General features: G+C 40.6%; 1 protein-coding gene across 8 annotated transcripts in view; it reads right to left on the minus strand.

The window, feature by feature from the left end:
* The window catches only part of BMPER (BMP binding endothelial regulator), a 151,020-nt gene that overhangs the window by 35,018 nt on the left and 103,895 nt on the right, over window positions 1-12,107 (minus strand). For 7 of the 8 annotated variants that reach the window (XM_048299252.1, XM_048299260.1, XM_048299243.1 and 4 more), the window contains one exon: window positions 9,968-10,304. In XM_048299252.1, coding sequence (XP_048155209.1) covers window positions 9,968-10,304 — 337 coding nt within the window. Of the gene's footprint in view, window positions 1-9,963; window positions 10,305-12,107 lie in introns of all 8 variants that reach the window. The other variant, XM_048299274.1, reaches the window with a different exon arrangement.

Genomic DNA, 12,107 nt, shown 5'->3' on the forward strand with positions numbered 1-12,107 from the left:
AAGAGTGGGTGAACCTGACACACATACCCATACCCCACCCAAGATTAGGGATTGTGATAGTAAATATTTAAGATGGATAAATACATACTACTGGATAAGCACAAGTACCTGTGCCACCATTCTTGTCTGCTCCCACTGAGTCTGCTCTTTGCTTTGGTGCTGTGATGCCTGAGGATACAACAATCCTCAGGTGCTAAAACTTGCCATGGGGGGTCATGACCTTTTGTTGTCATGCCCCAAGCCCTCACCAGCACTTGCCTTGCCACATATGTAGGACCTGTGTGCTCACAGTTAATCAAGGGCTGCATCTGTCTCTCATCTCACTGCTGGTGCCTGGTGCTCGATCTGCTCTTGCTCTCAGAGCTTCAATGCCCAGGGTGTGAACATTTTGTAGGTGAATAGCAACAGAAGACACCCCCAAAATGGATTGTGCTGCATCTGTTTGAGAGACTGTGTAAATCACCAGTCCTGTGAAGTGCTGATTCCTTCATGTGCTGTGAAGAACAACAGAAAAATGAAGATTGAATAATTAAAAGTTAATTGCTTTACACACTAGCAGTTTGTACACTTGAGAGAGCAAGTGTGGAGTAAGGGACCTTCACACACCTCTCAGTACAGCGAGCCCTTATGGGGACAGACAGGAAAGAAGGAGATTTGCCTATATCCCGGATTGCTGCTTTATACCACAGACAGCTACTTAATAGCTGACATAATGCAGAGGTCCACAGAGATCTCAAAGCCTGGGAATACCCCAGATTTTTTGGATGCCCCATGAGACTGAGAAAAAAGACAGCAAAACGGAAGGAAAAATCTCCAACTATTAAAAATACCCACAAGAAAGCTTTCAGTTAAATGCAACCCATATAAGGTCTCTAGAATGGACCCCTCACATGCAGCAAGTCAGCTGTCCAAAATACAGGGAGAACAATCTTGATAAGCTCCTTGGAGCTGCCAAAACCTTCCTAAGGCAAACTTTCTACAGAAACTTTTTTTTGTGCTGGTCACAGCTCACGTCCTGCTTTGTCTGGTTATCCTGCCAGAAGCATAAATGAACTCAATAAGAATAACAGGAGGATTAGGTTAAGCTTATTTTTAAAACATTTCCCACAAATTCATCTCATTTGCCTGCTTATAAACACCCTTGCTCATCTTCTCTGTGTGTCCAATTAGGTAGGATATACTGCAGGTGGCTTAAAATAGAAACTGAAATACAGTAGCTTTGCAGTTATGCATGCTAAAGGAAAGGTAATTAAAATTTCATGTTATGAGATGTGAACTGATCATCTCAGGGGCCTGAATGGATTTCTCCTCCCTATATTACATGGCACAGTTGGCCAGCTATCATATGTGTGGGTTTCCTCTTCTTTGCAATACTTACTGACCTCTGCCTAAGGCAGAATATGAGAGCTGATGGGTCGGTTTCTTGAATTATTTATTTACAGAAATAGACATATTGCCATCAGCTGAGCATCCCCGGATTTTATTTAAAGTCAATACTGCAATAAAGCCTATAACATAAAAAGCTAAAATTAAATTAAAACAAATTCGCAAAGAAAGCCCTGCTGAGAACCTGTGGTGGAGGTTAATTAAAATGAGATCGAACAGAGGTCTTGGATTTTGTAGCAGCTGTAGTTAAAAATCTGTGGTACCTGACAGAGATACATGGTGGTTTCCTCTGATGATGCTTACAACTTTTCCAAACAGTATCTTTCCAAAAATAGGATTTATTTTTGCAGCTAAAAAGAATACTTCAACATAGCAGGTATTTTTTCTTTGGCAATGGATTAAGTTGCACCAAACTGCAGGTGGCATCTTTTTAAATATTTCCACAAGGAAGGCTATCATTCTGCTTTTCTACCAGTTTCTCTCCACACCTTGTCTCCTTTTTTTAAAAACCGTGCATTTTATTATAATATTGAAACATCAGTGGTGCTTTCCAGAATGGGAAAGAGCTCTTTCAAAAGCTATTTATTAGTGTATGCAACAGGGATGTGCTTGAATTTCACCATGTCAGTTCTACTCCATGTCTATGCTCACTGTGAAGCAGTGGCATTTCAATATTGCAGCTTTAATATGGATATTTATGATGGTGAAGTCTATATTAAAGAAATTATGCCTAGAGCATGTTTTAAAGCCTATCAGACAAGCTTTGAAAAACGTGAAGGACAGCAGACCTATCATTGCAGGTTTCTTCTACAAGCTCCTTACAGACAAGAAAAAAGAACCACAAGTGAATTCTAGTCAGCGAAACACAGAAAGGATCTCTCAGTTGCCTGTGGCCAGACAAATTAGGCCTTCTGCCTTTGGAAAGTCACCCTTTAGTTTTCCCCTGGGAAAAAAGGGGCAAGCAAACAGGATATGGGTGTCCAGATTTGAATGTGTTTTCTTTTGTCTATTCCAGTAAAGAATGAAACAAGGAGCTGAAGCTTTCTGAAATTATCTGTGGTACAGCAAATGGTGGGAAGACAAAACAAGGATTACTAACTGATGCAAAGATTACTGTAATACAGCTGTCACGGACACAAAAAGTCACAATGATGAAAACCTGTCACCCAAATACAGCAAAATTCCTGCTGACTTCAATGAATCAGAATTTTACCTCATGACTTCAAGGCACCGTAGAAAAACAAACAAAATCAACCTACCAAACCTCTATTAAAAGCAATCCAGGAAAAACAACTTCTGAGAATGCAGTCCATATGGACAAATGATAAGGGCACTAGGGGTACCCTGCTTTTCTGTTAGATGTCTCCCCCCTCCTCCCTACTCCACAGTGCCTACCATCCTTCAGGATCCTTTTTGTCTCAGTCAAACTGACCTTACAGTTTAACATGCAGAGTCTCACATCTGTCATACAATGGACAGTGAGGAAGACAGCAATTGGTTATGAAACACCTGACTTGAATTTCATTGAGCCATGTAATAAACCAGAAAGAAATGGAGTTTTACTAGGCAGAAGCAGGTTTTCATCATAAGTCTCTATATACCTCCATTCATGATAATGACAAATGAAGTTCTTTCCTGAAGAGTGAGAAATGAAGCCTCATAATGCACTTACAGCCAGTAGGAAATAACATCATCTCATTCAGTGTAAAAGGACAGGTAGGGTTGTGATCATGTAACTAGGTAAGCAAAACAAATACATTCCAGACATGCCATCCTTTGAAGGAAAGGAAACTTCCACGGGTTTAATCACATGCTGCTTCATCTAGTTTTCCTATAACAGATCTCTACTTGTTTAAAAAAAAAAAGTTAACTTTCCATATAGGGAAGTACAAAGTGGGTCATTGGGGAAGCATGCGCTCCTCGGCTGGAAGCAAGCTATGGACGGTCCCAGGTGAATGGTGTCTATCCAACACCACTGTTTTGTCAGATTTTGGAGCCCTCTCCACCCTAATCCCTCCCCCCACCTCAACAGGAAAGGAGACATCTGTGAATCCTCTGGCACTGCTTCGATGTATTACAGCTGTAATAACCACTGATACAAAGAGAAGAATGTTTTCTAGCCCTAAATTCCTGAGGTACTTTTCTGAACAGACACAAGTGGATGGGACTTGGTTACATGAAAAATACTCCGCCAGGCCCAGGGGTGTGGGGAAAGACAAAGAGGAATCATGATCTGCAGATAATTGAGCTCAGCTTGGCTTTACATTTATCTTTTCTGACCACTCAACCCATTTTTCCAAATCCAAACTTCTAATCTTTAAATCTAAACACTATTTTTCTGGCAGCTTGTACTCACTCACTGTTGGCTATATCAGATGAAAAATACTTCAAGGAGGGAGCTTAAAACAGTAGTGATCTATGGACTTACATATATGCAGCAGTTTTGCAGTACCATTACCATGTAGGCAGAACAGTTTGATGCTCTCTGCTAGAAATCCCAAAATGCATCAGACACCACAAACTCCATTTTCTCTTATTGTTAGCTATGTCAGCCACCAGCAGTCTAAATCATGGTGCCTCTTACCTGTATTTCAGTCATTTCATGGCAGTAGGTAGTCCGGACAGGTATGCATGGAGAACTGGTTCCCAAGCACCAGAGCTCTTGCAAGGGTTGGGAATACACTGGCTCTCCCAGTGCCTCTACTGCCATAGTGCTGTGCAGTCCCTCAGAAGGACCACAACAGGTTGGAGAGATGGGCAGAGAGGAATTGTCTGAAGTTCAACGAAGGCAAATGCAGGGTCTTGCACCTGGGGAGGAATAACCCCATGCACCAGTACAGGCTGGGGGCCAAACTGCTGGGAAGCAGCTCTAAGCAGCTCTACAAAGAAGGACCTGGCGGTGTGCCCCTGTGGCCTGGAAGGCCAATGGTATCCTGGGGGCATTAGGAAGAGCATTGCCAGCAGGTCAAGGGAGGTGGTCCTGCCCCTCAGCCCTGGTGAGGCCACATCTGGAGTGCTGTTTCCAGTTCTGGGCTGCTGCGTACAAGGGAGACATGGGGCTCCTGGAGCAGGTCCAAGGGAAGGCAACAAGGATTGGGGAACTGGAGCATCTTTTTTATGAAGGAGTTGGGCCTGTTCAGCCTTAAGAAGAGACAACTCAAAGAGGACCTCATTAAGGTGTATAAATATTTAAAGATGGGGTGCCAAGAGGATGTTTCCAGGCTCTTCTTGGTGGAAATCAATAGGGAAAGAGGCAATGGACAGAAATGGGTGCACAGGAAGTACCACCTGAACATGAAGAAGAACTTCTTTACTGCGCAGGTGACCAGGCACTGGAACAGATTGCCCAGAGAGGTTGTGGACTCTCCCTCACTGGAGATATTGAGGAACCATCTGGACACAATCCTGTGCAATGTGCTCTAGGATGATCCTGCTTGAGCAGGGAGGTTGGAACAGATGACCCCACTGTTGTCCCCTCCAACCTTACCCATTTTGTGATTCTGTGATTCATAGAATAATCATATCCTGGTGCAGATTTGCTTAAAAATAAAAAAAGAAACAATAATTGTTTCAAATGTTTTTAAATTCCTTTCTAACCAGAAGTTCCCTGGGTCGTACAGCTGCTCAATGACAATTTGCCCAAGAAGTTGAGTAAATTGTTTCATCCTGAGCTCCTCTCTGTTGTGGTTACATTGCTGCTAGTACCCAAACTCAGGGCCAGCTTTGGGCAGGCAGTCTGACAGGCACAGAAACATCCATTCTTCAGCACAAGGCCAGTGGAAGCAAGAGCCAACCCCTGCTCTGTGCCAGGTCTGCAAGAGGACCAGTCAGAGTTTCATGTCATCAGTCCTTTTCTTGAGCCAACACCACTGGCTTTGTCTTGAAGGGGGACACAGGCCAGCTCTGCCCTGGGGTGGGTGGAAAGACACATGTGGAGGCTGGTTCAGGAGCAGGAGCCAGGACAGGAGTCACCCTGGTGAGCCCTAAGAGCTACAGCTGCCTTGCACTTACACCACAGAGGAGCCCTAGAGCAGCCTGGCTTCAGCCAGAGCAGCTGCTGTGCCCTAATTCACAGCCAGGACCTGAAAACTTTGTGGGGAGAATTTTGCAATATGCACCTTGGCAGTAAACTGAGGGTTCCAGAGATCTCAGTTCCATCCAATCCTTAAACACTTGAAACAGGATTTTCTGAAGTCATTCTTCAGCCTACCTTTCTTTTGTACCATCCTGCAAGAGTGAACATAGGGGCATACCCACATGAATTTCACAGCTGCAGGACATCATTGTTAACAGAGAAAAAAACCTTCAAACCTTCTGCTTCAAAGCCACAAGCCCTTGGTCTCCAATGCAGTGTCTCACATGCTCTCTGCAGCCATTTACGGCATCACTGCCAATCTTAATAACAGAGATCTGATGGGCTACACAACACTGCAATTTATGCTTTAACTCCAAGCAGTAATATTTGCTCTAGTTAAGTGGAAATTTTTAGAAAAACTGCAAGACTGCAGCAGTTAACTGCACAAATTTAATAGGTTAACTGAAATAAAAACTCATTAACTGATTAACTGAGAACTATGGATGGAGTAATGTCACCACATCACAGGGAACATTTAAGTCAAGAATTGCAATAAAGTAGATTTGCAATTCTTGAATGCATGTGATTAACAGATTCAAACAAATGATGCTTTACTATGTCAGTTATTGCTTGCCCTAAAATACTGATGATTAAATTCAAGTGTTTAAGAGAAAAATGCATCCAAGGACAATTACAAAAGAGAAAGAGAGTAATTAATTATTCAGTGTGCTATTGCCAGTTAAAAATATAATAATAACAACAATAGCAAAAATATATATGAATAATAGGAAGAGTAATAATCATAAAAAGAGTTATCTTAAGAGTTAGGAACACAAATTTTCCAATGTGAAATAGAAAAATCTACTGCATGGCTAAACCAAGATACTGAATTTTTTCCAAATTATGGCAGTAGTGAGAGACTCAAGGACTGTCTAATTAGTCATTTATGAACTCAGCTGCTGTGTAGGTGTATTAGAGATGGGTGATACACTGATACCATATTGATGTCACATACCAAATCTGTTGATGCAATTGTTTAAAAAAAAAAAGACCCCACCAACCTACCAGAAAGCCGTGGATGCTAACGAGGGCAGGTGTTCTAGGAGTATGAGTCCTGTGTCTTCCTCTACAGTGTCTCCTGCGTCCTAGGCTTGGTGAGCACAGAAAGTCCTCTTCTTCCTCAAGTTCCCCAAGATCCCCAAATCCTCATCCATGAGCTTAAATTATTTCCCGATAACATGACAGAGGTTTTTCTGGTAACAGCGGCACAAGATATTGAGATAGTATCACCTATTTTTAATTCTGCTTACACTCGATCAGTTTCAGGAGTTTGAGTGACAGCCTTATTGCAATATCTTGTCTAAAACTTGCTACTGAGTAACCTTGGTAACTTTTTGTGTTACTTTTTTTTTTCAAGGACCACTCAAGGATTCTTATCCACATTGAAACACCAAAATAGACAAGTGGCAATGGTGATGACGCTAACTGCTAATCTCTTCTTCACACAGAGTTTACCAAAATCTCCTGGAAATTCAAAATCATTTCCCTGCTCAATGAACTTGCCTCCAAGAAGTTCAACCCTAAGGGTTATTTTTAGAGTATTACTCATGAGTACTGAACAACTAGCAGTGCACTAAAGACAAACAAAAAATACCAGCCCAAAACTAAAAGCAAACCACAATTAAAAAATCATAAAACCTGTCTAGTTACAAAACAAAGAACTAAAAAAGTGGTATAAAATTAGATGCTAGGTTTGTTAGTTTGCAGTCAGGACTACTTCAAAATCCTTTCTCACACATTTACATTGTACTTTCTTTTGCCATATGCTTTGCAGGGAAACACAAGTCACCAAAGTCACAATTTCAAAAAGAAAAAGGGTTAAGGGCAAGGTGCAAAACCTAAGGTGTTACAGATCTCTCAAGGTCAAGCTCAGGAGTTAACATGCAACTAGGTCTCTGCTCTGTAAAACATTAACTATATCCTTTTCACTTAACAACCACAACAATCAGGCTGTATGGTTTTTGGATGGCTAACAAAAGGAGAAACTACAGCTGTAAAAAGAATGAGACTTAAAATGAATTTGAGATATCTTCACAGAAATCTCCTCAGTAACACAATGTCAAGATAAATGTTTGCAATGCATTGTTCGCTGCCTTTTTTGGTATTTGGAGAAAACACACCCTCATTCCTAATATTCCTGCTGAGTTTATTTCTATTTCTGAGAATTGTTATTAACAGCAGGTGACTACCCGAGCAGCAGAATGAAAATGAAGCAATGTCAGTAATATCAGCAAAAATGACCAAGAAAGGTTAACTCTTGAAAATGTAGTATTTCAAAAGGAAAAATTCCATAATATGCAATGTTGGAGGGTAAAAACTGAGAAGCTATTCAAGTCAATGAGGACATTAGGAGAAAATAAAAGAATCTGACCGTATCATTCTGCCTCCTCACTTTTCTTACTTCTAGGAGCCTGTTCAGAATTTAAAAACCAGAATTTTTAAAATTTTAGTTAAACTTACCCTGAAATTAGAGAACATTGACTAAATACGCCTTTCCAAAAAAACCCCTCAGTTAAACACTATGTTAATTAGAATTTCTTTTAATGGAAATTTAAATCTCCTGTAAAAGCACATCACCAGTAATAAGTTCTTTGAAAAGAAATTAATGAAAAATGTAAATCTCTCAAATACTCGTATTTGTACTTATACGCACACACATATATTTATATCTGCAAAGATTTATTTCAGAAGGGTTTCCAGGACTTTCTTGAATGCATGTCCCATAATCATTACCTCCTTGCAGAAACTTCCTGCTATGAAAAATGGCCATGGTCATTGACTAAATTCCTTGCTACAACTTTATCAGTTTCTAACAAGACGCAGCATTCTATTATGTACCATTATTTAGCTATAAATTATAGTTTATCTTTATTCCTGGTTGGAAGCTGAGCATTCTAACAGCTAGCAACATCTAAACAGAAACAAATGAACAGCTACTTCTAATGGAATATGATGGTCATTTCAACATAACATTTCCTTAGGGAAAAATACACTTTTCTACAAAAGGACACAATCAAATTAAATACTTGCTTGATTTCATTGTCTTTCCAGGACAAACATTAGACATCATTTTAAAAGAACAGAAAAGCTCTACGGTAATTCTTGAGTGCAAGCATGTAGACTTTTTTTGACCATTGTAGCCAAAATATAAATCACTTTCTGCTGTGGTGTCAGGAAGTGTATTGCACTAAATTAATCATGAGCTACTTTAAAAAAGGAACAAAAAATCCACTGCAAAATTAAACAAATCTCTCTGTGTCCATTTTCCATTTGCATTGTCATCACCTACCTTTAAAGGATGATGGAAGTGAGATGGGAATGTTGCTGAAATGCATTCAACAGACCCTGTATGTGTGTTAGCTTCTCTAGTGCTCTCTGTTGTGCCTTCAGCCATTGGAAAAATAAAGTATTATAACCTGTACACAATATAATCTTTACTCTTTGCCAGGCTCCTAGCACAGGGATACACCATAGCAAAATAAGTGCAGAGGCACACAGACTACAAGCCAAGCTGTATGTCTTCTTCTAGCATTTCCCAGTCCCAGATGTACTCTGCTGCAGTAGATAAAAGTCTTTCTGTCTCATTATAAAAAAGAGGAAAGGCAATGCATAAGGGAAATCGAGTCATTCTAGAAAGCTTTTGCTAATAAATCAAAGAGTTCAGTGGATGTGCCCAAATGGAGAAAGCTGGGAGCACAGAGATCAGGCAGCTCCATCCACAACCATATAACGGTGACTCGGCTTGCTCTTACCTTTTATGTCAGGCATGAAAGGAAAGAGAATTGTATTTACTGAGTGAGGAGTAAATAAACTCATGCCAATTAAAGAACAGAAAATAAGTCTCTTTGTTTTAGACTTTAAGCATTTTAAAGATAAAAAATCGTAAATCATTAGCTCAGACAAGGATTCTAGATCCTCGTCTGTCTTTCTTTTCTCCCAGGGCAGGACGGGCCATACATGGAATTTTTCTTAACTCACCCCTTTCAAACTCTCAACCCACAAACCCCACCATCCAAGAGGCACCAGTCATATTTAATATCCCTGCTTTAATAAGATAATTTTCAAAATGTTTCTGGGAAGGCACACTTCTCTGGACCACAAGAAATAGCAATTAAAGTCAGCCTCAACTTTACAACCGACTTTGAAGCCAGAGGGAGTTTACAAAAATGTTTTGAAGTCTCTTCCTCCTCTTTCCTCAGTCTCCAAAAGTACTTTTTCTCTAGGTTATCACAAGCCTGCCTGCCTTTCTCACTGTTGGCTGCTCAGGTCTATTAGCTCAGGACCATCTTCTTCTGAATCTGGATTCAGAAAACTGTAAGTCCGTTTATTAATTCTTAGCAAAAACATCTCAACACATGTTTAAATGCTGTTGAACCTGGGCCTACTTCGTGGTTTTTCTCCTCACACAGTAACTTAGTATCTCCCTCCACAGTAAGCCACACTTACCGGTAAAATGTGGTATAATCCACCGTTGAATGACAGCTCTGGAACTCCCACGCTTTGAGTTTCTGGCATTCCCGGTGAGCTCGGAGTTTCACCCTGACTGTCCCATGACAGAGCTCGGGTACAGGTTTTCTCTGCGGGCGGCTGCAGAACTCATTGGACTCCACACGCCAGGATTCAGCAAAGTCATCCACATCAAACTTAAAATTCCCATCCCCCCCAATCAGGTCATCTCGCTTGTGCCCATTGTAATTGCCACACAGACCACAGAGTTTGCCTTTCAGATGAGGTGCAGCCATGACTTCCACAAAACTGTCTCCATCCCATGATATTTCCAAGCCTAATAAAAAGATAAGACAAAAATGCACATAGAAAAAGAAAGAGAAGAAATTGAGAATAACAAACTGCACCTTATGTTTGTGAAACAGCTTTCATGGGAACCTGAACAAAGCCATCGGCTTCATTCTCATAATGCTGTTAGATTTCTATATAGTTCCCATAGCTCCCAGTAAGTGCCTCTGGCAAGTGCAGTGTTTCTTAAATTACAGTCAATTACAATACATTCATGCCTATCTCTTCTTATTTTTGTTCCTTCTTGCTAATGAATGGGGTCATCCTAAAAAATATGAAGCCAAGGCAGGACTACTCCCAACATCAAAGGAGAGCCCTTGCAAAATTCTGCAAATTGAATTTGCTATGGTAAATTTCTAGCTGACTTTGAAGGGGGCCCAGAATTTCAACCATTGCAACCCATTGCACAGGTCGTGATCATACAAAGATGTCCATGTCCTGTGAGACTCCAGCAGTGACCACCTTATGGGAAACATCCTACTTTTGCCTACAAAGCTGACAGTGATGGCTCATTGGGGTGAATACAACTGTTCCAATACAAGTACCTTATTTTGTGGGAGTAGAAAGAGTTATAAGGATTAAAGATATATCAGATGGGTAAAACTGTTATAAGAAAACATTCTGAATTGGATTCAAACTGTTCATTCAAAAGGCATTAGTTACCAACCTTTTGAAGTAGTCTGCATAAGTTAGCAACACTGAGAAGTGACGGTAACATCTAACCTTTATCTAATGGCTGGGATGTAATCTGCTACAATTTGATTTACAGGAAGGTTTGGCACTTCCAGAACATCAAAATCAAAGTCACTTTTGGTGAGTGAAATCCATTTTATCTGTCTGTACCCATCTAAAAGCTGGTATCTAGCTTAAGTGAGCTGTCTAGGCCCTTTGATGGAGTAAAATAGGCAGCTCTGGATCGCAACAGGATTGTCTAATACAGAGGGAATAAACTACTTTCTGAATCTGAACTACTTTCTGTTCCCAGCAATACTCTAGAGGGACCAGAGATCAGGTGTAGACTAAACTTCTAGTTTTTACCTGAGTGACTGTAAATTAAATGAATCCCATTCTTTGAGGAGTAAATAGGCAGCTCATAAGGGAAAACACTTTTGATATCATTTGGGATAAAAACAAGAAACATTGCTGCTTAACTTCTACCCAAAAATGGCCTTTCTTGTAATTATTTCCATGTCTCATGAATCATTCTATGTCACATCTGCAGTAACCCTGCACCTGAAGATCACAAATCATTCTGCTGATGTTAATTTGTTCTCATAAAATACCTGTGAGTAGCAATTAATTAAGAATAAACACAGGATCCCACTTTTAAACAGGATAATCCAGATTTTACCCTGTTCTCCCTGCTTAGCCAAGAATACCAAAGAGCATCACTCTGTGGTGCAGGACCAGGGCTTCTCTCCAGCTTTCTTCATTTGCTGTGTGGGCTGGCTTAGCACCACCCTTTCCTCCTGTAAATCAGTGCTTGTCACTGTGTGATCCAAATCCTGCCCTATCCTCATGTAAGTAATTAACATACCAGTGACTCAGTTCAAAGCTGGAACCCTTCCTTCAGCAACACATCCCATTGTCTCCTATGACAATTCCTACCCACATTGCAGAGGAACAGGGTGAGGTTCAAGCAGCAATTATGGCTATAGAAGGGGTGTGTTGCCATCTTAACATCCTGCCCCAGTGCTTGTGTAGGTTGCACCATGTCACCAAGAGTTTTGGGAATGATTTACTCATCAAGGCTGTGAAGATAATTCTGCATCACCTGTCATTACAGTATATT

Source organism: Corvus hawaiiensis, chromosome 1 (genome assembly GCF_020740725.1).
Source record: "Corvus hawaiiensis isolate bCorHaw1 chromosome 1, bCorHaw1.pri.cur, whole genome shotgun sequence".
Taxonomy (NCBI): domain Eukaryota; kingdom Metazoa; phylum Chordata; class Aves; order Passeriformes; family Corvidae; genus Corvus; species Corvus hawaiiensis.